The sequence below is a fragment of the Camellia sinensis genome, chromosome 10, assembly GCF_055761805.1.
Source record: "Camellia sinensis isolate YWXY chromosome 10, ASM5576180v1, whole genome shotgun sequence".
In the NCBI taxonomy this organism is placed as follows: domain Eukaryota; kingdom Viridiplantae; phylum Streptophyta; class Magnoliopsida; order Ericales; family Theaceae; genus Camellia; species Camellia sinensis.
Window position 1 is genome coordinate 177,219,575 of NC_138970.1, and position 26,253 is coordinate 177,245,827.

Below are 26,253 nucleotides of genomic sequence, written 5' to 3' on the forward strand. Positions count from 1 at the left end.
ACAAAATCATCATTTGTCTCTTCTCTCAAAAAATGTGTCATTGTCGAATTTTTCATAGGCCAATAAAAGTATTATAGCATTAAAACATCAACAATGATATATCTTTTTAAAATTAGAATTTTAATTGAGTTCTAGTGAGGTGGAAAGTTAAAAAAAAATAATAATAAAGCTAAAACATAACATCAGATGAACCTCATGTACACATTAAACCTATTAAAAATCACAAATTAGAGTTTCAAAATATTTTTGTTAAGGGTCTGGCTTTGGTCCAGTCCACCATCGGACTAGACCGTGTTGTTGGGCCCGTGGAGGCCCACCACGGGTCCCGTTTTGAAAATTTGAACCGTTCAATGTGTAGAACTCTTCGAGTACTATATGCTCGTAAAAAATCACGTTGATCGGATATCGATAGCTATGTGATCAAATCAGTTTTGTATTAAAAAAAATGGACGGTGAATAAATTAACGGTTGACAAAAAACTGTTTTGATCACATAGTTATCAGTATCCGATTAACGTGATTTTTTACAGACATATAGTACTCGAAGAGTTCTACACATTCAACAGTTCATATTTTCAAAACGGGACCCGTGATGAACCTCCACGAATCCAACAGCACGATCCAGTCCGATGATGGACTGGACCAAAGCCTGACCCTTTTGTTAAAACATTCTTCCACCCCATTAAGATTCCAAAGTCATTCATGTTAAGTTACATTCTACCTTAAATTCTCATAATTACTCATCAATTAGTTTTTGTTTGTGGTGTGAGTTGACTTTTGACTATTAGACTAGAGTTAAAAATCTTGTTTGAGATAGACTTTTTGATTTTTTTAATTTTTATAAAAAAAATTGAAATGGTTATATTTTGGATATGACATTTTGTCTTATTAACTTTTTAGTCTATTTTATCTTTTTATGACTAAAATAACTAAAAAAAACCTTAGGCCAAACGAGGCCTTATTCTCCATCATCATGTTAAAGTTAGATTTTTCTCTCGTTTTTTATTTTTATTTATCTATTCATTCAAAGTAAGATTTTTCTTTAATGTTTTCTTCTTGAGAAATGCTATATATTATTAAATTTTTTCACATTTCATAAAATATTATTCATCTTTATTATTTTTAATAATTGTTTGTAGAAAAAAAAAATTAATCGCAAGTGACATATACACACCAAAAAATAAAGCCCCACCAGTAGGCTTAGGTGTGACATGGTTTGAATGGGTTGGCCCAATTCACTGGCCGAACAATTGGATCAGAGTTCATCCATTGCCAATGCTCAGTTGGCCACTAATCAACTTCTTTGACTTAGCTTTCGGCTGATAATTATATATTTTAATAAAAAAAATCACTATAAATTATCACATTATTTTTTTATACTTTTTTTTTGTAAAATATTAATAAGTTATTAAGGCTCAGTTTGGCTAGAAAGTTTAGGGCTATTTTAGTCACAAAAGTGTAAATAGTCACAAAAGACAAAATAGGCTATTTTAGCCACAACAAAAAAAAAAATTTGTTATCAAACGAGGCCATAATCATTACATTCTTCTCTCACAAAAAAAATCAAAAAAGTCAAAAAATTCTTCTCAAACCAAGCTTTTTAGTCCAGGCTAAAATAACCAAAAAAATCAGAAAAACTAACCCACTTCCCAAACGGAGGCTAAAATAATTTGTTATCAAACGAGGCCTTATTGACTTTCAAGTTAACTTGAAAGTCTTGAAAGTTTTCAAAACAAATCAACGAAAATGATCCGTAGCTCGAATGCGTAGAGCTCGAATGATCCGAATGGTACGGAAAATATTATCTTACCGGTAAGAGAATAAAAAAAAACCCAAAAACAATGTCGTTTTGAGATTTCGAGCCATTCGAGCCCTTGATATTTCGAGCCATTCGAGCCTTTGATATTTCGAACTACGTAGCGGAGTTGACAAATCAAATAACTTGAAAATAACTCCTTTGTGATTCACGCTTTCTTGTAGTAAAATAGAGGCAAGTGAAGGAAGCTAGGGTTGTCCCTTATCTAAAATTCTTATTGATCAATACTTAACATAATTGTCCTCCTTCACATTATGAATATCTTCTAAAAGATGTAAATTATAAATATGGAGAGGGGCCATATACAAAATATAGCAATTCTCTATAACCTGTGATCTCCATTATCTTCACCTTCAAATGGCTTACTAAAGGGTCTTTTGGGAACAATGGTAAAAAATTAATTTTTTAACTTTTTAACTTTTTATAGTTAAAAAAGTCAATTTTTTGATCCAAAATAGTTCAATTTTTTGTCAAAAAAGTCAAAAAATCATCTTTTTACCATCTTCCTAAAACACCACTAATTTAATTACTCATAAAAAATATTATCCAAATACATCTAAAAATGAGACGCCTTCAATCTACCGTTTCACAAATAACTGATACCATCCTCAACAATTCACATAAAAGTAATAAAATAAAATCGGTAATACATACTAACATTTTTTTTTTCTTTTTTCTTAATAAATAAAATAAGTAAAAAAATAATTAATCTGAAAATAAGGGAAAATGCTAACGTGCACAGTAGGGGACCATTAACTACCATCCAGTGCCGGCGCCAATATTCGTTGTTCTATTATGCGCTTAAAACCCAACTCACTCATTTTTGAACTCTCAACTCTCTCTCTAACTCACTCCCACTAAGATCACTGACAACAAAAATGGTTTCTTTTAATCTATACATATTTATAGATAAATTCTGTATATCCCCTAGTTCAAGTGTTGTCGTTTTTGCTTGAATCTGAACCATCGGATCTGTTTTTCCAGCTCTCTGTCTCCTTCATGGAGACCTGTTTTTCTTCTTCTTCCTCCTCTCGAATCGATGCTTTCCCTGCTGGTCTTCGTGTTCTCGTTGTCGATGACGATTTAGCATGGCTTAGAATCCTTGAAAAGATGCTCAAGAAGTGTTCTTACGAAGGTTAATTTCCTCTTCATACAATCAATTCTCAATTTGATTGACACTTGATTGATTTATCAGAATTCATGTCTTTGTGCTTGATTATATGTGTTTTTTCATGTGTGATTTAGCTATATGAGTTTGAATTCTTGATGGGTTCTCAGGAAATCGTATGTTTTGGCTCTCTAATGTTTTTTTTTTTTTTTTTTGGTTGTTGATTTTAATGTTGGGTTTTGATGAACATGTGTGATGTTTGGTGAATTGTCTCCTAAAAAAAGCTCCAATTGTTTCCAGTGAATTTTTGAGGCATTGGGAATAAGGTCAGAGATATTTTTGTTGTTTGTCTTCATGAATTTTGTGTTGTTTGTTTTCATGACCGTTTGGCCTCGAATCTAATTGGATCAACAGGGAAAACAAAAACCCTCTCACCCACAAGAATGTAGTACAAAACCCGGGTGAAATAAATGATTAATTCATCAAAGCCACTATGTTATATCAAAAATGTTATATAAGATTGTCAGTTGCTAGTGATTAATTCATCAAAGCCACTATGTTATATCAAAAATGTTATATAAGATTGTCAGTTGCTAGTGATTAATTCATCTTGATGATGGTGTTTGGCTTTTCCTTGTTGACAGAATTCGGGTCAATGTTGTTTTGTAATTACTATCTACAATAAATTGACACGTGAGAATTTCGACTGATGGATTCCCTGATCTTAAGTTTGTGTCAATTTCCAAAAAAAAATAATTTAACAAGCTACAGAGGTTGTTTTTTTGGGAGGGATTCAGGGGTGAACATTATGGTGCTTTCACATTCAACTTCTTAAATTTGTCTGACAACTTGTGGAAAAGGTAATGGGGTAAAAAGAGGTTAAACAATACAGTGGCCTTTTTTTAATAAATTATTTTACCACTTTGTGGTATTGTTAAAGTAAAGTCTTATTCTACCACTGTGTGGTACTTTTGTTTTATATTCCAAAGTGCTAGTTGAGTAAGCATCATGAGTGATTTCCAAGTTTAAGCATAGGATTCAACATTTTGTCAAGTGGCATATTCTCAAACAGGAATATTGCATTCAGTTATTGCTTTAGATGGATTCCTTGCTCAGGGAACATAATGTTGTTTGCTGTAAACTGCTTTCTATTTTGTTACACCAAGGTGCCCCTCCTGACGATTCTTGAAGTGAGATTAATCCTTATGGATCCATGTAATCACTAAATGATGCGCATCAGGTAATTCCAGGAGAAATTGAACCTGAGACCTCCAATTCCTGTGATGGATGCCTCAGCCAACCCGGACCTATGTTTGATTTATTCCCTATAAAACTAGTAGTGTCTGTCAAAATAACAGTCAAGTCAACTTTGCAAATAAATTATGTTCAAATGATGTAATTTTTTTTTTCCCCCGAATTTTCATTGTTTGTTTGATTGTAGCTGAAAAGTACAAGAGTCATTTAAAAAGAATGCCTCCAATGCTTTTTATTGCCTCAAGTATTTGTGATCATCAGGTTCAGATGATGTTATTAGTCAACCTGGTGAAAAGGGTGCATGAAATTTACCCTAAACATAAGTCTTGGGAAGACATTTTATCTGATGAACATATGCAAGAGAGTGGCACGGCTTAGTCACTATATAAACAATAGGGAAGCAGTTCAGCAAGGGATGTAATTCTCATTTTGCAATTCTAAGAACCCTTGTAGGTGAAGACTTACTCAGCAATGGTTTACCACAACTATGCCTAATTAAAGATGCCTAAAAAAAAAAATATTCTCATCCATGATAAGTAGCAATTGGAAAGGCCCACTACCAAAGATAAAATGGAAGGTCATAGTCAAGTACCACTGAGATTTTGTTTAAAAAGGTGGTAGTATAGCAAGGATGAAGGTGCAAATTTTCATGCACGGTGGTTTAGATGTTTATAATTTGTAAATCAATCCAAGTGACGTACTTTTTGCATTTTTCTCAAAAATTGGTACGTATGGGATTGTTAGGGTTTGTCAAACAAACTTCTGGTGAGAGGTTGTCACAATGTGATAGCAAGATCATCACCCATCAAATAAGCTAGGCTTTGAAGTGAAGCCTTGACTTGATTTCCTCACAAGTAGACTCTGAACTACCCAATCTCAGCTTATTTAAATTTAAGAACTAATTGTATTCATATACACACTATGAAATTCAGATTATAGTTTCATTTGGTTCCTTTACCTCTTCTATAGCTGATAGACAAAACAGCTTCTTGTGATCTCCTTGAGATCGAAACATTAGTCAATTTGTCCCATAGGGAGGCCAATTTCAAGCTTAGCAAGGGATTACTCTGTGCGCATGTTGGGATTGGCTAGGTTGATGAACAGTTGAGATGTGCATCAAATGGTGTTAGAGACAACCATATCACTCTATGTCCTTATGTGTTCGCACGCATCAGCTGCAGACGATGTCCAAGATGGATGTATAAGAAGGCACATGGCACTTCTAACTTGGAGGTGCCTTTTGGGTTGGAGCCCAAAGGGACACCGACTGTTGGGCTGGGCCATATTGGACTATATTTCCTGGTGGGAGCTGGGCAGAGCATCTAACATATCGATCAAAATATCACAGCCTTTCTTTGGTGCAGAAATGCTTGATCGTGGATGAACACTAAAGCATCCTTGATCTCAAAAGATGTGGATTTACTTCCCATGTCCTCCACATATTTCATTTTGTTCAGCGAATGATCTTTATTGACCGGACATCTTTCTTTCTTTCATTCTTCTTTCATCATTTCTTTGGTGATGAAAATGCTTAATGTCTGTACATGCTGACATTTTATAATTTTTCTGTGATGCTTTTTTGTGTTTCAGTGACTACATGTTGTCTGGCAAGAGAGGCTTTGGACTTACTTCGTGAAAGAAAAGATGGATTTGACATCGTAATCAGTGATGTCAACATGCCTGACATGGATGGGTTCAAGCTTCTTGAGCATGTTGGTCTTGAGATGGATCTTCCTGTCATCAGTCAGTACCTATGATTAATATTTGAAGCTTTGTTGTGATTGCTAGATTTTCTTGTTCTCTTCCATTCACGTCCATTGAAACTTTTATTTCTAACGCTTTTACATTCTTAATCTTTGCAGTGATGTCCGTTGATGGGGAAACAAGCAGAGTAATGAGAGGTGTCCAACATGGGGCATGCGATTATCTTCTCAAGCCTATAAGAATGAAAGAACTACGTAATATATGGCAACATGTCTTTAGAAAGAGGATACATGAAGTAAGAGATATTGAAGGTCATGAAGGCTATGAAGAAACTCAGATGATGAGACATGGATCAGACCAATCTGATGATGGGCAGTTGTTCGGTGGAGGCGACCTGACTTCAGGAAAGAAAAGAAAAGATGCTGAAAACAGGCATGACGACAGAGACTGTGTTGATCCTTCTTCAGTGAAGAAAGCTAGAGTAGTTTGGACTGTAGATCTGCATCAGAAATTTGTCAAAGCTGTAAATCAGATTGGATTCGATAGTGAGTTTAGTATGACCTTTCCTTTAAAGTGGGAATCAGACGTCCTACTGATTCTATTTTTTTTTTTTTTTTTTTTGTCTTTCTTTTTGTTTTTGGTAAATTGTTACAACTAAGTGGGAGAGAAAACCCACACGCAGGTGGAGGGAATTCGAACCCTTGACCTCCTAGGTGCAACTCTGTAGTTACAGCTGTTTGTACTCGAATTGGTTTTCTGTTATTCGGCTGTTGTGTTCTAGAAGCTGATGATTTTCATTTTTGTTTGGCAGAAGTTGGTCCTAAAAAAATTCTTGACTTGATGAACGTACCATGGTTGACAAGAGAAAATGTTGCTAGCCACTTGCAGGTGATACTCGTAACTCTTGCTCAGATATTAGCTGGAATTAACTATTGATATGGGGAGGTGTTAGCGATGAAAATATATGTATATTGAAAATCGCATTGGTTTGTTTCATATATTTTGACATTCGTGATTAGGGTTGTAGCGGGTTTTGAGTGCTGTTGGGGAGTGGGTTTAAGAACCTGTTTACGTTTTGTTGGTTAGCTTTTTACATTGGTTGTCTTTGGATAGTAGTTTTTGTGTTTCATCCTAATTATCTGATAGTATGGGTTCTCATTTTTATATAAATGTCTTCCTAATTCTACTTGTGCCTTTCTTAAGTAGATTCTACTACTACGCTCACCATCTATGATAGACCGCACTCATTCTGTGAATGATATCTTCTTCCATTAAAATTAAAATTAAGCACATGTGTTTGTATGATAGCTCTGAAGATTGAAGGGAAATATGTCATATATTCAATACTCACTGGAAATTTGACAGAGATATATTTTCATTGTACAGAAGTACCGCCTCTACTTGAGTAGGTTACAGAAGGAAAACGAGCTAAAGGCTTCGTTTGGTGGGGTAAAGCAATCGGATTCATCTTCAAGAGACACTGCTGCAAGTCTTGGCCTTCAGAATTCGATCAATAGGCAACAAAGTGATGCTGCTAGCGGGATCTATGGAATATCTAGCAATAAGACTCTTGTCCAGAATGTCGATCCCAAAATCCACGAAGGTGATCTGAAAGGTATTGTTTCATTGCCAATGGCAGAACCCAAGAAAGGTCCGGTTCATGATATTCCCAATCTTCCAAAGACCAGTGGTTCAAAGATGGGCCTCAATCATTCGTTTGGATCACTGGAGCCAGATGTGAAGTATACAATGTATGATTCAACCGTCCCAAAACAGTACTCTTGGAGTGAAGTTTCAGAAATTCAATTCAAACAAGAACATAAGCCACGTCATCAGTTAGGGAATGGCTTCAATCGTCTCTCACTACCTGGTCTCCAGCATCATGTCCAGGTTGATTGCCTTCAACCTGCACCATCGGTTAGTCCCAGACCTTTCAACAAAGAAAGTAAGAAACCAGCATGCATTGAAATGAAGACTTCCCATGCCAATTGCAGAAGCCCGCAAATAAGACAAGTAGCTCCAATAGGAAGTGCAACTAACTTGTGTCCTGTTCAATCTGAGAGCCACCTGGCAAGTTTTCATGCTTCTGAGCCAATTCTCAGTACTGCATCGAGCATGAAGAATAATGGGTTAAGCCAGATTTTCACAAATGATCTGGAACCCAACCAAAGAAACCTAGTTTTGGGAAGAAGTGTAGGTTTTGCATCTTCGGATGAGGATTTTCTCACTTGTTTGCTTCCAGGTGACCGTTATACAACAAATGTTGGACTTGAGGACAATGAATCTTTTAATCACAACTGCACAGAGCTCTTTGCTGAAACTCCGGCATTCTTGTATGATGCACAGAGGTTTGAATATGAGTATTCTAGTGAATCGGTGGAATATCCTGTCATAGATCAAGGCCTATTTATTGTCTGATTGATCCATTGGAGCTTTTGCTTGTTAGACATCTTCATCTTTCTTCCATTGAACTGATATATGATATTCACTATCAATTTGGGCAATTGATGTCGAAAAACATGAAATAGGTTGATGGAAAATATTAAGCACAATTAGCAAGCTTCTTGGAGTAATTTTAGAATAGATGAGACATCAGTATTGTGTGTTACATCTCTGTATTTATGTATGTATGTATGTATGTATGTATGTATGTATGTATGTGTGCACATAACAATCCTTGAAAATTTTGTAAAAAAGAAGTTTGTTAGTTGCAAAGTAATTGAGCAGAAGTGTATGTTAAGACAGCTGATTTTTCTACTTTGAATTACATGAATATTGCTTTTTGGTCCCTGCTAATTCTACTTGACAAACCTTGGACAGTAAAAAGTAAAAGGTGGAAAGTGCAAACAAAATTTTTGAGGTGTTCAACTAAATGATGAGTCCTATTATGCCATAGATGTTTAGGAGGAGCTTTAACTTGTGTTGCAAAGTCAAGAATTTAGCCCCAATCCACCCCCTACAAATTCCATCCCCAACCCTCCCCAAACCATAAAGAGAGAAAAAGAAAAGAAAAAGATGAATTTTTTTTGGATAAATAAGCAAACTTTATTGAAAAAATATCAAGACGATGTAAGGAATATAAAAACAAACCTAACAGCTATCAACAAACATAAACCAAAACAACACTAAACAGCAAGACAAAAACAAACAAAATAGCTACTAAATCAAATCCTCTACAAAATCAACAAAAGTCAAAACATCCGGGTCTACTGTCAATGATATCCAACTATGTAGCACAATGAACAAACGCCGCTCCAACCATGCCACTAAACACACCTCTCCTAAAAAAACTTGCCTATTACACTCCAACCAAACTAGCCACATTAGACAATAGCCAGCCATCTTCCATGCCTTCCGACGTCTCTTTCCAACCCTTCCACTAGCCCAACTTTGTAACACCGCCCTCACTGCCCCTGGTTGAACCCAAACCAAACCAAAGATAGCAACAATAAACATTCAAAGACGTGAAGTAACCGGATAGCAAATAAGCAAGTGATCCACCATCTCAGCATCCCCACAACACATGCAACACCAATTATCAATCGTCAAAATACACCCTAATGCTGCTACCCACACAAAAAAAGCAACTTTGGACAGACAACCCACCACCCAAACACTCTTCCATGAGAACGGCACCCCATCTCTTCCCGTAAGTATATGGTAAAAAGAAGACACAAAAAATACCGCTTTGGACTTCGATTTGTGATAAATAAATAAAAAAGAAGAAGATGAATTACGCTATTTATCCTTCTAATTTGTGAAATTTCACTTTAGATCTTTAGTTGTAACTTCATCAATTTAAATTACACTTTCAATTACATTTCAATGTAGTCCCTTGTCAATTGTCGTTAGCATTTTGAACAGAAAAAGACTCATGAGAATTTTTAACAATTCATGCACAAGAAAGAAAAACAAATAAATTACATCAATGGTGCCTGTAATTTTTTTTCAAATTCTACTTTGATCCTTCTAATTTCACACTTGTTTTTCCATCCAAAATGTTAACGGGAATTGATGGATAACTCACATAAAAAGGAAATTTAAAGTGTATAGTTTAAATTAATGAATTGACACTGCGAGAACCAAACTAAAATTTTATTCAAACTAGAGGAATCAGCGGTGTATGTACCCAAAAGAACATAATGGATCCAAATGGTAGAAAATAGAAGTGGGACATGCCTAATTTGTCTTGATGGTTGCTTTCAACCTTTAGTAGATGTGGAATTTTGTATTGGTTCTCTTCTAAATTCTTGGAAAGGCAATCAATCCTTTAGTAGTGTTCTATATGTGTAAGCTTGGAAAGGCAATCAATCCTCTGGCTCCACCACTCAAAATTGGATATTTGGGGAAGTGTTTTCACGCATATTCTTCCTCAGCAGTGAATTGATAGAATGAATTGAATTTTGAATACTCTTTTCTGTAACATCCTTGGAGGAGGGCAAAATCTTGACTGAAGGCCTCCTAGGAGGTCGGGAACCAGTATCCTGAACCATGCCGGGAATTGTCTTCCGTCCAAGTTTTGGTGATGGGGGCTGTGTCAGTGAGATCTGCAACAAAGAATTTACATTGATGGGTTCAGTGCTGCCAGGGAAGGTACAAGAGAAAAGCAAATAGTTTTAAGAATTCATGAGAAATGTTTAACAGAAATTGAACCCCTATGACACCCAAAAGGTGTAAGAGAAACTTGGGATAGTAGAAATTTTTGTACACTAATGGCACGTTTGGTTGCTGGATAAAAGAACGGATTGGATTAGTTATCTGTGGGATCCATTTATCCCACATTTGTTTGCACAATTTGAAAAACACCCTAAATAGCTCCACCAAACATACCAAACTCGAGTTCATCTTTCTTGACATCAAGTATTTAAACATAGAGCAGAATGTTTCCAAATCATTATCACATGCATTTACTGCACACATAATCCAATCCCATCTTAGGGGCTTTACATCATATATTAGCAAGAACAGCTAGCATCATATTCAAACAAGATTGATGGACATACCTTCATCATGCAATTACTTGGTGATTTTGTTTCAGGATTAGAATTTACAATTGACTTAGCCCTGAAAACAGTACTCTGATAATTTTTTTGAAGCCGTCGTCAGCTTTCTCCTGCATGACAACAATACAAGGCAACTGTTTAACTGTTTTAAAACACTTAAACAAGAAAATGTAACTGCTCTTTGTTCAAAGGAGATATTATTGAACCCAACAACTTCAGATCAACTGAGGCTATGTGTTTCTCAATTATTTCGTCCATGAATTACTTTGAAACCAGACCAAGACATTTAGGCACTTGCTCTTGTTAGTTCTTTAGGTCTGTGAGAGGTATGCATTTCATTTGCATTGCTTGTGTCAAAAAAAAAAAAAAAAAAATTCAATCAATTAATCCGATCAGCATTAAAATATAGGTCAAGAGATGACCTTATTTTTTTTGCTTGGAGATGCACTTTATCTGCCCCCTTGGCATTTGTCTTCTCTTCTAGCTTCTGAAAGAATTGCAACAGCAAATGATAAAAAGACAACAAAAAACATCAACATAGCAATAAATGAGTAAAATTGCAGATATATATGGAGTGAATGGATCTGGACTTGCCTCTTTACGTTTTGCTGCTCTTTCTTCACACCTCAAGCTAAAAGAGGAGGGTACTAGTCTATGGGAGGTCGTGCTTTGGGTCCAGATACACCTGAGGTCTTCAAATGGCTACATAGTTTTAAATAAAATTTAGAATTCTTGCATAACATCGTTAGAGTAATTGTGTTGCACGAAATTTTGTTTAAGTTTTCTCACATGTGATAAGGGAAAGTGATACTTGAATTGCAAAATTGGTTCCTATTACAATTTGTAGGAACCAATTTTGCAATTCAAGTATCACTTTTCCTCATCACATGTGAGAAAACCTAAACAAAATTTCGTGCAACACAATTACTTTAACGATGTTATGCAAGAATTCTAAATTTTATTTAACACTATGCAGCCATTTGAAGACCTCAGGTGTATCTGGACCCAAAGCACGACCTCCCATAGTACCCTCCTCTTTTAGCTTGAGGTGTGAAGAAAGAGCGGCAAAACGTAAAGAGGCAAGTCCAGATCCATTCACTTCATATATATCTGCAGTTTTACTCATTTATTGTTATGCTGATGTTTTTTGTTGTCTTTTTATCATTTGCTGTTTCAGTTCTTTCAGAAGCTAGAAGAGAAGACAAATGCCAAGATCTTAGTTTCTGGAAGGAGGATAGCAGATGGGAAATCACATGGGATAGAGTAAGATCTTAGTTTGTCTATGTTGTGGATTGTGGAGTTCTCATTAGATGCTCATATCACTATCTACTGAGTGTAAAGATTTTGTATTGCATACTAGGAACAATAGCTCCAAGAAAGTTCCAAAAGTCTTGCTAGTATTGTGTTTCTGGCACAAGCTATTGATAAGACGTGGATGCAAACTAAAAAAAGTAATAATAATAATAATAAAGTACTCCCAGTTTAGCGCCCATAGGATTGGGGTCTAGGAGGGGTAGATTGGACACAAACCTAACATTATTTGCACAAAGTGGCTACTCTCATGGTCGAACCCACAAACTATCTATCCAAAATGAAGTAGCTTCCCTTACACTTTCTGTTATGCTGCCTTCTGTATGTTACTAGCAAGACTTTTGGAACTTTCTTGGAGCTATTGTTCCTAGTATGCAATACAAAATCTTTACACTCAGCAGATAGTCATATGAGCATCTAATGAGAACTCCACAATCCACAACATAGACAAACTAAGATCTTACTCTATCCCATCTGATTTCCCATCTGCTATCCTCCTTCCAGAAACTGAGCAATCATCCACTGCTCTACTTCTGTAAACCATGAAATTAAACATTTTAGTGAAAGAAGGCGAATATATATACACATAGAAAAATGGCACAATTTTAAAGGGTTATGCAAACAAACAACCTTCTTCTTTCTTCTTGAGGAGTTGCTGAAGAATGCACTGATAACCCATTCACTGATGCCTGCAGTTTACCAAAAACCAAAAACGTTATCTCAGCTATGTGTTACAGATAGTTTAAATAAACTACTTTGTATGCAGTGTGCACTAGCACACTATTGCACATGCACAAAGCAGCAAACAAGGTGAATGAGGTGAAGGCAAGGAAGTAAAGTAAGCACCCTAGTTGGAATTCCTGGAGGGTTTGAGCTGTCTCTTCCATAACATTTGGTTCAGACAAGTCATTACTCGCTGGATTTGAGCTGTCTCCAGCTTTCTTAGCAGCATTTCTCTTGTAAAGGGCTTCGAAATAAGCTTTCCTCTGGGCAGCTAAACCTAGCTTAGAAGATTTCTTAGCTTCTTCCAAGAACCGATTGTTAGAGAAACATGGCCATTTTTCCCACGCCAATGATTCCAACATGAACCTCCGAACTGAGATTGATGTTGTTAGGGCACAATAAGGATCTCCCTGTAATGAGATTCTTTCAAGTGTTTATTAGTAAAATCATCAAAGCTTACACATGTATCCACTAATATATTTTAAATAGAATTGCAAAGACATACACACCCAACTCCAAATATAATCTACTTCAAGAACACGTGTGATGAGAAACATTTTAACAAGGTACCCTATTATTTTGTGATTCTAATAAAACATGGGCAAATTATACCAATTGTCTCTATAATTTGACTCTTTCGTCAATTTAGTCATTGTAGTTCCCATTGTATTAATTTTGCCTCTTTACCTTTCACATTGTGTAAATTTAGCTCAATTGATAAACATCTGCTAAGAAATTAGACGAAAATCAAAGAGAAAATGGTACATTTAAAAAGGGAATTGATCATTTTAATCCATCAATCACTTTGAAATAGACTATGTTGCCCTTTGATTTCAGTTCAATTTCTAAATGGGCATTATCAATTACGCTAAACTGACACAAAATGTGAAAAATTCAAGGGTAGAATTGATCAAATTAGAAAAATCTATAAGAACGAAATTGACACAAGCAACAAACTACAAGACTACGGGTTTAATTTGCCCTAACAACATTGACTAAGCATTACATGAAATTCCCATTCAATTGGTTGATGATTGCAGTTATTAGTAAAGAAAGGAGCACAAGAATCAGAAGAAGAAGAAGAAACTATAACTAGCAAAAGGGACAAAACAAGAACTCAAATGAAAAACCAAATACTGAGAACAGTAACAAATAAAGTATTGTCAAAAGAATAAAAAAAAACGACAAAGAAATAGCAATCCCATGTCAGAAAAATCCAACCCACTAGGGTTTTCTGTGAAAATGAAGAAGATTGTGTTTTTCGGACAAACGTCTTTGGGTTCAGAGGAAGTAGTGCCAGCAGATTGAGAGGAGGATCGAGCAAGACAAGTTGGCGATTCACCCATTTCTGTCTTTGCAGTGAAGAGAGAGAAACTCAAAGAAACCTACCCTGATGATTCCCTGAATCCTCTTTCTTTCACTCTGATCTTCTTTGTATATGATATATATATTATTTTTGTATTCCATATTTGGATTAGTAAAAATGTTTGCCGCCTCTGATTAGAGTTACACTAGTGATGTCCCACTGTCACTGGTAGGGCTGATTTTTTTTTTTTTTACCTTATCCACCGATGTGTTTAGAGTATCTAATTTAGGGTCTCGTTTATTTTTAAAAGTAAAATGGAAGTGATTCATAGTGAATAGATTAATAGTGAGAAGATTAAGTAAAATTGTATTTTTTTAATGATAATTGTTAGTGTAGAAATTGTTAAATTATTTTTATATAAAATAATAAAACAAATAAAAAAATATAAAAAATTAAACATTAATATTCATAAAAAATTCTCAATATATAACAAATAAAAAAAATAAAATAATTTCTAATCCCCTCACTATTTTTCTAATACCATCTCCCCAACCTCCATCTTAATCCCCTCCCCAACCTCCATCTATATCACCTCCACCATCCTAATCTCTTCCCCAATTCTACAAACAAATACAACATTAAATAACACCTCCACCATCCTAATCCCCTCCCATCTATTTAACCCAAAACAAACGTGATCTAGAGGTCTCTAGTATCACTGTTTGGATTATAAACTCTCCTTATTAGGTAGGTTCAAACATTGCCTTATTCTCTTCTTATTTATTCTCTTCATTCCTTTTCTTGTTCTCTAGCGCTCACCCCGTGCTATGCACGGGATAAATATTTTTTGTCTATATATATTATACGCATTTTTTTTTAATCATTTTGTTTCTCTTATATAAAACTTTTGATTTAACTCACTTTTTAGAAATTTAAGTTTTTATTTTTTAGTAATTTTTTTAATATTTTACGTAGTTTTTAAAAATTTTCTAGATATACCTAATCTAGATACACTTAAAGAGTAAAATATTTATATAATTTTTTTTATAAAAAAATTCACCAAATACAAAAAAAAAAATCAAAAATAAGAAAATTCAATACATTTTCGTATTTTGTTGTATTCAATAAATCTTTTAAAGATTTTTGTACAAATTTTATACCTTTTAAGTATATCAAGATTAAGTGAATCTAAAAAATAAAAATATTTAAAAAATCACTAAAAATATAAAAATAAGAATTGAAAACTCAAAAAATTGTTTTTGAAAACTCTAAACAAAATAGAGTATTATTTGTAAATTTAAAAGTTGTGTAAAATTATAAAAAAAGAATTAAAAAATTATGAGTTTAACGCACAAATAAATTAATACCTGTTATGATTTTATAATATACATAAAATTAATTAATTTCCCCTTACTCCACCCAAAATAAATTTAGTTGTATTATGTGTAAAATTATTGATTTTATTTTTCATAACATAAAATAAAAATAAAACTAACATGTATTGTTAATATAATGGTAAACTTGCATTGTGCCTGTTTGGTGCAGCTTAAAAGCTGCTTATTTCAGCTTTCAGCTTAATTTAAGCTATTTTGATGTGTTTGGTTTAGCTTATAACTTATAGTTTTGGAAGTCATAAATCAGCTTATGTTCATAATTATAAACTATAAGCTGTTTAGGCATAAGCTATAAGCACTTTCTCACAGCTCTACCAAACAGGGCCAAATTATCTTATTGGTGGAACACTACAAATACCTATCAAAATATACTTTTAACCATCTTAAACTTTATTTTTATTGAATTATTTATCCACTAAAATCATAAACAAAATATAGTATTAAATTTAATAGATTCTTGCAATCTAAGAAATTAAAGAAGTAATGAAAATAGTTAAATTTTAATCTTAAATTAAAAACTATAAAGAAAAACAAAAGAATTGAAATCATGTCTAATATGGTAGAATTTTCATTTCAAAACATAATATTTTCGATTTTCAAACCAAGTATGTACATATATATTTTGGATTTTGTAACACAAAATAAAACATGAAAGATTAAATTTTGATTGGAACACTCATAGTACCATCCACAGTTATGCCGTTATAAACCATTTCCTACCATATCTCAAAGTAAGATATGTAAATAAAAAATAATAATAAAAAAAAAGAAAAGAAAAGAAAAGAAGAACAATACTACAACCAAAAGAATTTATATGAACATGATTTAAATTACAATCTGCCAAAAATATAAACGCTATTTAAATTCCTAATGCAAATCAAACCCATACTTTTCTCAATAAATACAAAAATGTGTCATTGTGCAAGTGTATTCAAGGTATTTCAATAATAAAAATACACTATTAATGAGAAGAAACATAATGAATCTGCAGAATTGGGCTTGAAAGTTGTTTGGGTTGAAATTCTCTTAAAACTTAAAAGATTTGTGGTTTCAAAATCTGTAACTTCAGCAGCCCATGTGCATGTTATTCTAAGCTTGTAATTTTTGAACCGTAAGTGCAGCTGGATTTGTTAGACTGATTTGCCTATGTTTGCACGTAAAGTTATGGGTAAATTACACTTGCGTTTTCTGTAATCTTTATAATGAAAATAAAAATCACAAATGGTTGGAAAAAAAATAAATTATTAGAGCAAAAGAAAAAGAAAAACAAAGGCATGAACATTACAATTTTCAAAGCATAAGAAAAAGAGAAACAGAGACATGTTTGTTGCCCTCATAAACAATAGCCATGTGCACTTAATTAAGCTCTAGGGAGTGGGGCAGAGAAGAGAGATTTGTGTTTATAGGATTCTTCAATGGAGATGAGGGAGAGAGATATAGAACCGGAGAGAAGATTGGGTTATATATATCCTATATCCTATTAAGTCTTCAATAAAAATTCAAAATTGGTGGAACAAACACTCTAGAAATATCCTCAATGACACAATATGCTACAAATTATTAGAGCAAAAAAAAAAAAAAAAAAAAAAAAAAAAACAGAGACATGGACATTACAATTTTCTGCAATCTTTGTAGTCAAAACAAAAAATCTCAAATGCTTAGAACAAAAAATAAATTATTAAAGCAAAAGAGAAAAAAAAAAAATCGAGTCTTGCATTTGATGGCGAACTGCGAACTACGAACTGCTGACGTTCACTGCTGATGAAGGAAGTTGATGAAGTATATGCATTTATAGTAGTGGATTGTTAGAAGTAATGGTTTAAGGAGATATGGATAGATGGGTGCTTTTTTTTTTTTTTTTTTTATATCTATCTATTGTAGCATAGTGAGAGAGTATGACTGAAAGTGTTTGAGGGTAGGAAAGATTTGTTTGAGGTGGGAGAGTAACAACTTTTTATGGATAGTTTTTTTTTTTTTTTTTTTTTGTTGACAGCTTTTTACGGATAGGAGTTGTGGATAGTGGGAGAGTGGGAGTGAAAGTCTTTGAGAGTAGGGGAAACGTAGAGTAGAGGAAAAAGTTGGAAGAGTAGGAGTTTTTATTGTTATGAAAGTCTTTGAGAGAGAAGAAAAAAAATTATAAACTCAAAAGAGAATTACCACGTATTTTTTAAATTTATAAAAATTTTAAAATGACATTTTGAAGGCTTCTTATATAATATATATGTAGTATAGATAGATAGATTCCTTTTCTCGTTCTTTTCCTTGTACAGCACTTCTCATAGCCTAGTCGTACTAGTTTGCCTTCACGTTCACGATGGTTTTGTTTTAAAAAATAGATCAATTGATTAATAGTTTAAAAATTGGGGGAGGAGTTGGTGAAAACATTTTTGTACATAGCATACTTATTGATTTTTTTGTTTATTAATTACTCTTAAATTAATTTGATTTTGATGTATTTTCTTTAGATTAGGATTTGTGAGAATTTATTTGATCAGTTTCAACTTGATTTTAAAATTCTTAAAATTTTGTTTGGAGATTTTGAATTTAGAATGCAAAGAAACCAAATAATTTTTCTTGGATGGGATTTTTTATTACCGTTACAATCTCAAATTGGTTAACATTTTGTCAATGTCCACATAGGAAAATCATATAATAGTTTTAAAGTATCACGTAGTTATATTCCTTTACCAATCATTATTTACTATACTCTTTTATGTTCTTCAATTATTCAATACAAAAAATTAATATTTCACATTTTCTACCAACAATACTACCATAATACAAATAATCAATATTTCACATTTTTTACGAATTATACTACCATAAAATGCCACGTGATAGTACTTCCGGACTACCGAATAATCACCTATGCATATAAGATCTCGTTTGTAAATATGTTATTTTAGTAATTTTTGATTTTTTTTGGTTAAAATATGAGGTAAAAAAAATAATATATTTGTGATATTTTTTTATTTTAGAAAAAAAATATTTAATTTTTTTGTATAATTTATTAATCTTTTAATAATTTTTTAACTTAAATTAAAATAAACACTTCCCAAACGAGAATTAAGGCTCTGTTTGGAACGATTCTCAAATTCGTTTTTTACCATTGAGTTCGCATATGGTGTTTGGACAGAGTTGTAGAATTAATTTTTCACAACTTTGCAGAAAACTCTGTCAAACAGAGCGTGATTTTCAATTTTTTTTTCAAAAATTGGCCTAACCGGTCGTTCGGCCGGTTGACCGAAACAGTGAATTGTTTTTTTTTTTTTTTCTTTGCAATTGATATGTTAATTTTTAAATATTCAAAAAAAATATTTTTTGAATTTTTAAAAAAAATTTATGTGCTTTAAAATAATTTTGAGTTGTATGTTTAGTTATAAGTTGTAAATTTTTGTATCAACTATCAAATGTCACATCAATAATTCCCCACTCAATTCAAAACTATTTTTAAAATTCTTTCACCAAACAAATTTTCTACACTCAAATCATAATTTCAAAGCTCACAAACTCAAAATACAACTCATCCTCTCAAATCATAATTACAAAACTCTACCAAATACAATTCATACTCTCAAATCTTACTCTCAACTCATACAAAGCTCTACCAAATCATAATTACAAGGCCAAGTTTGACATACACAAAATAATTCATCTTTTTATCTTTTTTTCATCGCAGCACCTCTCTACTTTTCTGCACATCTTTTCGTAAAAAAATAAAAAGTGCATTTATTTAGGTCATCCCAAACAAGTCTGTTAAACATTCTCCCCTTACAAGTCAGTTTTTAAGTGTGACATTTTTAAGTGTGAATTTTACACGAGATTCATATTGTTTTAATTAAAATTTTATTTTGGGTGTTCCATGGTTTTTTCGTTGGATTGCAAAAAAATTAATTTTAACTTGAATTAATTTCTGATCTGAGAATAACTTGGATTAATTTTTGAAAGAATTGTTTGCTTACAAATATAGCGCAACTCTCTTTTTTAAAATAAACTTCTCTATTTTTTAATTAGATCTATTTTTAATATTTTTTTTAGACTTTCAATCCTTACACAGTGTTGCAAGATTTGTTCTTTGTTACCTCTTTATTGAAAATTGAGATTTTGTGACATTAGTGTAGGGAAAATTTTGAAAAAAAAAAATCCAAATAAACCCTACGAATTTTGTGCCAGTTGAACACTACATGGACATTTCTCATCCTTATTAAAATTTGAGTCCACTTTTCAAAAAATTAAAATTTTTATTTTTTATATATTTTTTTAATATCTTACACAATTTTTTATTTATTAAATACATCTAATTTAAATATACTTAAAAATATAATATTTGTAATAAAAAAAAAATAAAAAAATTTATCAAATACAAAAAATATAAAAATTTAATACATTTTTATATTTTGTTATATTTAATAAATTTTGTAAAGATTTTTGTTTATATTTTTTAATTTTAAGTATATTAAAATCAAGTGAATTTAAAACTTACAAAAAATTAATTAAAATATTTAAAAAATTATAAAAAATACAAATTAAAAATTTTAAAAACTATTTTTGAAGACTTTGGTGGTTAAAATATCTTAAATTTCTTTCCTCATTACTTAAATTTTTATTCAACTCAATCTAAAAAATATTGAACCCTTTTATCCAATCTTTCCACTATCATGCTTTACTTTAATTTATAGCTTCCACTCAAACTACAACACTCTTATCAGTTTTAGGCCAAGTTTGGCATCTTTCATAAAATTTAAAAAATCAAAAAATTATTCAAAAAATTAAAAAATTATTACTATTCACTAAAAATCAAAAATTATGATTGCATAATTCTCAATTCTAATTTTTTCCTACACACTAATTTATATAATTTTTTAATACACATTTTTTAATAAAAAATCAAAAAACTAACCTAAACATCCATATTTTTTTCCTCAACTTTTTAGTCTAAAAAAACAAAAAATACACTTATTTAAAATACCCCAAACATCCCCTACTCACATTTAAGTTTATTCATTGAATATGAAACTTTCTACTCAACTTGAGTAAAAATATAAGTAATGACAATGAAAACAGAACATTCCATGAGGCATAATATAAAATAGTTGCACAAAATTTGAAAAAAAAAAAAAAAATTGTATGCATTCATACATTGAAAATGTTAATTTCATGGACTCTTTATAAAATAAGACATGAACATCCCACACAATCAATGAGAAACAAAATTAGAAAAACAAAATAAAAATGAAACCAACACAAAATATTTAAAGAGAACAAAATACTTAATTGAAAAGACTACACTCTTTTTCACTATATTGGAGGAGAGGAAAAATTAAACTAACTAACATGGAAATCTAACCACTAAATTAACCCTAATGATTGATTATACATTCATCTACTCATTGAACATTAATGTCCAAAACCTTGGAAGTGCCACTAGCTTTAGGTATAGTTATATACAAAACCCCATCTTTAACTTCAGCTTTAATCTTCTCAAACTCAACATTCTCAGGCAGAGCAACTCTACTATTATACTTACCATAGCTCTTTGCAGACCACTCTTCATTTTCTACCTCACTTTCTTGGCCATTTCTGTCCTTGGGCATTTTCTCAGCCTTGACAACCAACATTTTCTCTTCAACATAGACCTTCACATCATCTTTGGTCATACCGGGCATGTCAAATCTCATCTTGTACTCCCCCTTTACTTCCTTTATCTCCCATGGAGTCCTTCCCCTGCTGTACCCGCCGGTCTCGGTTAATGTCGGCGACGGCCACCCGCTGGTGTAGACAAAAGGGTCTTCCATCATCCTCTCCATGGTTTCCATCATTTGTTGCACTGTCCTTGCTGTTGGAAATCTATCCCACAACCCTGCATATAATGAAGGGTCAAAACTACACTATATAGATATTAATGCATTCCCAATAATTAAATAATAAAATTATACTTTTTACCATTATAGTGTTGCTTCAATGTATTTTAATCACTACGGTTTCGTTTAGATAAATTATACATTTCACTATTATAATTTTACTTAGATGTACTTCAATCACTATAATTTCAATTTAAATAATGATGGACTTTATATTTTTAATTCAGTTTCAATTTCACTATTTCATCTAAGTTAATAGTTAAAATTTAAGATTTTTGAAAACATGTTAATTATGTAGAAAATTTTGACTATAATTTCAATAGAAAAAACAAATTAAACTAGATTTGAAGTCTATAATTTAAATTGTTCGAAAGTGAAATAGGACTAAACTAAAATTTTAATAAAACTATAAAATCAAAAATGTAATTCCCCCCCTAAGTTTAAACAATTTTAGTCAATACAATTTTTTCCCCTAAGTGCTAAACAATTTTCTAATTCAATTCTCACTTGTTAAACCGCTTAAAAATTTAGATGTGTACAATTACAAACACCTGTATTAACCACTATATACTACAAATATCAACCACTATATACTAAAAAAATACACAAATTTACCAAGTCAGCATACATTAACAAATTTAAAAAGAAAACACTTATTTTCAGTGATTTTTGTGAATTGGAAATACACAGATTTATCAGTCAGCATACATAAACAAATTTAACAAGAAAATACTTTTTTTCAGTGATTTTTGTGAATTGGGTATTAATATTTACCTATGGAAGGAGCTTCGGCAATTCTTTTCTTGGGTGGTTGAGATTGTTGTTGGCTCTTGTTTGCTCTCTGCAAATGGTCAAGACTGTCCCTCCCATCTCCAGCCATAGCCTTAATGCCATTGCTACAACCTCTGTTAATAAAACTACCCATTGGGTTCAAAAAATTGGGGGTTTTGGGACATAAGAGCTTGGAATTGGTACTGGTTTTTTGGGATGATATGGGGAGAGAGATTGTGAGGTTTGAAAGATAGAGAGACATTTTTTGTTTCTGTTTTCTTTGGTAATGGAAGCAAAAAGATTGAAACTTTGTGTGGATTCTGAGGAAGAAGATGAGGGGGTTGAATGATATTTAAAGAGAAGAGTGGACATTTCTGGAAAGAAGATGCTGGAAAATGGTGGAGGTGTTTCTTTCAGTTTCTGGACTTCTCCAGAAGTTCTTCTAGGATAAGGCTTTTTTGGACTAGTGAAGGGCACAGTGGTCTTTTTGTTTTTTTGGAATTTGGAGGTTTATGTTATATAAATTTCAATGCCGTCACAATTTTTTTTTATTACTTTTTTTTAAGTTATAGCATTTGGCTTTCAAATTCTGTTGTTGTTGTTGTTGTTGTTTTTTTTTTTTTTTTTTTTAGAGCATAAAATGAAGTAAAAAAGAAGAAGAAAACTCCCTTTGTATTTTGAGATATGATTTTAAAAATAATTTTTAGAGGCTCTCCAGCATCCTCCAACTTTCTCTCTCTAAAACCTAGCAAACCCACCACCATTCCACCTCGCCCTCCCTCCACCCACCAAGGCTGCCATTATCGTCACAAACACAGTCCCCCTCCTTCCTCTTCCTCATTCTTTGTGCTGCGAATTTTTGCTAGCTAAGAGCCAATTAAGCAGTTTTGGGCTACCATTACATGAGTGATCAAGTACTCCATTTCTAAAACAATATAAATGATCAAATACTCTATCTCTAAAACAATAATATGAAACTAAATCCAAATTCAAGATTGCGGAAATTGAGCAAATTTAACCATTTCAAGATTGCAGAAATGAAAAAAGAGAGAAAGAGGTAGAGAGAGCTCTATTTGAAAACATTGATTAGCATGAGGTTTTGCTTCAAAACTTTCAAAATAGCGCCAAAAATGTCCTATTGGAAGGTGTCAATCAAGATTATGAACCAACTTACAAACTGTTGATACAGTTTATCTCAGTGAATGGAGCGAACTGGTCCAAGCTCCTCAAGCCCAAGCCCAAATGATCAAGCCCACCGGATAACCTGCAAACAAGTTCAACAGGGAACAAGGTAGTCCCCCAGTGAACCCTCCGACGAGCAAGTTAGGAAGAGAAGTAGAGTATAGAGGGAGAGATTAGAGATAGAAAGCTTAACCTTCTTCTTGTCTTCAACGTTTGCTTATATTCTTTGGTAATCATTTCGCTGTCTCTTCCGACCTGCCCTCCTCGCCGAAAGTCTATGCTGTAGCTTACCTTGTTCAGGGTAAAGGGACCCTGTTCCGACGAGAGGTGTTGTCGTAATAAATGTTGTGATGCGCTGCATTAATGGTGATGTGCTGTGGCAATAATTTTGCAGATCTTTGTTAGCTGATGTGGCTCGTCCTTCACCTGCCACGTGCCTGAATGCCATTGGTTCTTATGCCATATTGGATTCTAGTTGTTCTGGACTTCTTCGGCTGGGTTATGTATTGGGCTCCGATTGATGGGCTTGGGTTGTTTATAGTGGTTCATGGCCTTTGTGGGCCTGTCCATGTTAGTAGTCCCCCATTCCCGAGTGCAGCTTCAGTCCAACGAAGGGAATATGTAAGAGGAAGATGAGTCCGACCGAGATGGGCGGACGAGTTGTTGGACCGAGCGTGAGATGGTCCGACCGTGGGGAGGGCTGATCGCGCGAAGGCCGAGCGGAAGGGCCGACCGTGAGAAAGGGCGACCGCGCGCGAAGGCCGAGCAAAAGGCCGGCCGTGAGGAGGGGCGACCGTGCGCGAAGGCCGACCGGAGGGCCGACTGGGAGGAGGGGCGATCGCGCGAAAAGGCAGAGCGGAGGAGCGCGGGGCTCAAGAGGCGGCGTGTAAAGTGATGATTTGAAGTGGAAAAGACAGGGTAAAGGGAGTAGACAGTGCATCGTGGTCGTACACGTGGCAATATGTTGGGGGGGAGGTTAGGCGTTGGAGCAGAAATGAAACGATAGGTCATTATGGGTGTTGAAAAGGCAGTTTTGGCAGATGATTTGAAAAGTTTTCAAACTGGCGAAAATTAATTGGAATCCTTGGAATACGGGCAAACCGTGGGCTTTAGGCGTCATTCGATTCACCTACTTGTTTACGAAAACTCAAAACATCCCAAGTGTTAATTCCTTCGTTGCGCACGATACACCTCTGCAACAGTTTTTTAATTTTCTTGCTCCTGCGTCAGAAGCGATTCGCAAACATTCCATAGAAATGGCCCAAGAAGAAGCTGTGAGTGTGAGGGTGGACCCACTTGGTGATGATGATGCAGTGGAGCTAGCGGTGCAGTATAGGACAGAGAGGGTCGAGGAGTCGGTGGTATGATCCCGTGGTTCCACCATGATAGTAACTCCAAAGCCAATCAGCCAGGCGGAACCAGATCATTGGCACACGAAGGCTGACAAATCCACGATTACTGCGGCGAAGTTGGAGGCTATCCGCGAAAAATACCAGATCCCTGTGGAAGTGGAGTTATTGCTGCCGACATCAACGGAAAGGCCGTCTGACGCCAGGCCAGGAGAGTTTTCCCTTTATGAGGAAGCTCTAAAGGGTGGACTGAGGTTGCCACTGCCGCAAGTGGTAGTGGATGTGCTTAACCGTCTGGAGGTAGCACCGGAGCAACTAATGCCCAATGCATGGAAGATCCTGCTGGCCTGTGCAAGTGCGTGGCTGAAAGTGAATGGAGGGAGGCTATGACAGTAGACGAATTCTTTGGATGTTTTAAGGCCTTGGGGCAGCAGGAGACGTGGGTCACTCTGCAGGCAGCAGTGGGGAAAGGGTTGGTGGAAGGGCTGCCGTCGTCGATCAAGGGGTGGCAACCACGATGGTTCTACGTGTCTACCAATGGGGGGCTTGGAGTGCGCACCATTTGGAAAGTACTCATCAGGTCTGTGGAGTCGAAACTGGGAGCAGCCGCGGAGGGGGGGTGAAGAGGGTGAAGGAGTGGAGGGAGAAAGAATGGGCCAAATGGGATGAACTCGTTCAGCCGTTTGCATTGTTTGAGGCAGGGTTGGATCCAAAGCCAAGTAGTGGGGACCTCGACTGAGCGGAGTTGGAGGCGAGGAGAAGGGCTCAAGAGGCGGAGGATCAGAGGCCTTTAAACAAACATGAAAAGGAGCTCAAAATAATGCTATTTTCAATTAGGGTCGGAGCCCAAATATGCAAGCAAGAGGAGCTAATATATTGAGCAAAAATAGGGCCAAAGAGAGGGATAGAAGACTTACCCTTGAAGACCAATGCTTCAACAACTCTTGGACCAAGTTTGGGAGCCTTTGACCTCTGAAAATGGCCTTGAAGCTGCTAGAATGGAGGGTGGAGGCCTTATGCTAAGGGGTGTAGGGTAAATGGTGTAGGACTTGAGAGGTTTTGGTGCTTGGAAGAGAAGGAGAGGGAGGATCAATGCAAGAGCCTCAAAGAAATTTTTGTAACCCTTTAGATGGGAGCTGGAGGTGCTGTTATATAGGGAAAAGAGGGGGGAAAAAATGGGGGGAATGGAATTCAAGTTTCCCCCCAAAAGTTGGCCTCCCCAGATACACAATCTGGGGGGAAACAAAATACATATTTGTAATGTACCTGGAGAGAGGATCATGGCCAGCCGGTTTCCTAGGGTTTAGGTGGCCGGTCGGCCTTTCCCATGGCCGGTCGGCCAAGGGTCAAAAGGGTCAATGAAGATTAATGGCCGGCCATGCCAAAAGAGGGCCTCTCATGTGTGCACAACACAACCATGTGGTCAAAAACTGGAAAGAATGAACTAGGAGAGAGAAAATGCCACTTTTAGG

At 34.5% G+C, this 26,253-nt stretch overlaps 3 protein-coding genes across 9 annotated transcripts; 1 reads left to right on the forward strand and 2 right to left on the reverse strand.

Annotated features, from left to right (window-relative positions):
• Positions 1 to 2,580: 2,580 nt before the first annotated feature.
• LOC114265222 (two-component response regulator ORR26) lies at positions 2,581 to 8,625 on the forward strand. 2 transcript variants are annotated; one of them, XM_028205996.2, is made up of 5 exons: positions 2,581 to 2,950; positions 5,768 to 5,920; positions 6,040 to 6,426; positions 6,693 to 6,769; positions 7,268 to 8,625. In XM_028205996.2, the coding sequence occupies exons 1-5, from the start codon at positions 2,815 to 2,817 to the stop codon at positions 8,297 to 8,299; spliced, it is 1,785 nt and encodes a 594-aa protein (XP_028061797.1). In that variant the 5' UTR covers positions 2,581 to 2,814; the 3' UTR covers positions 8,300 to 8,625. The 2 variants fall into 2 exon arrangements, with proteins under 2 accessions (XP_028061797.1, XP_028061793.2); XM_028205992.2 differs by lacking the exon at positions 2,581 to 2,950 and adding an exon at positions 5,097 to 5,535.
• Positions 8,626 to 9,801: 1,176 nt separating this feature from the next.
• On the reverse strand, positions 9,802 to 14,406 carry LOC114265234 (TPX2 (targeting protein for Xklp2) protein family). Of its 6 annotated transcripts, none has more exons than XM_082892899.1 (7): positions 14,308 to 14,406; positions 13,042 to 13,328; positions 12,826 to 12,884; positions 12,660 to 12,728; positions 12,495 to 12,562; positions 10,885 to 10,994; positions 9,802 to 10,428 (listed from the first exon to the last, which is right to left on the reverse strand). In XM_082892899.1, exons 1-3 carry the CDS (start codon positions 14,383 to 14,385, stop codon positions 12,875 to 12,877), a joined length of 375 nt encoding a protein of 124 aa, XP_082749025.1. In that variant the 5' UTR covers positions 14,386 to 14,406; the 3' UTR covers positions 9,802 to 10,428; positions 10,885 to 10,994; positions 12,495 to 12,562; positions 12,660 to 12,728; positions 12,826 to 12,874. The 6 variants fall into 6 exon arrangements, with proteins under 6 accessions (XP_082749025.1, XP_082749024.1, XP_082749026.1 ...); XM_082892898.1 differs by having other exon boundaries at positions 12,415 to 12,562; XM_082892900.1 differs by lacking the exons at positions 12,495 to 12,562; positions 12,660 to 12,728 and adding an exon at positions 11,307 to 11,371.
• A 6,463-nt stretch (positions 14,407 to 20,869) lies between these two features.
• LOC114265262 (small heat shock protein, chloroplastic) lies at positions 20,870 to 22,672 on the reverse strand. Its single transcript, XM_028206028.2, has 2 exons — positions 22,254 to 22,672; positions 20,870 to 21,478 (listed from the first exon to the last, which is right to left on the reverse strand). The coding sequence occupies exons 1-2, from the start codon at positions 22,510 to 22,512 to the stop codon at positions 21,006 to 21,008; spliced, it is 732 nt and encodes a 243-aa protein (XP_028061829.2). The 5' UTR covers positions 22,513 to 22,672; the 3' UTR covers positions 20,870 to 21,005.
• Between the last annotated feature and the right edge of the window lie 3,581 nt (positions 22,673 to 26,253).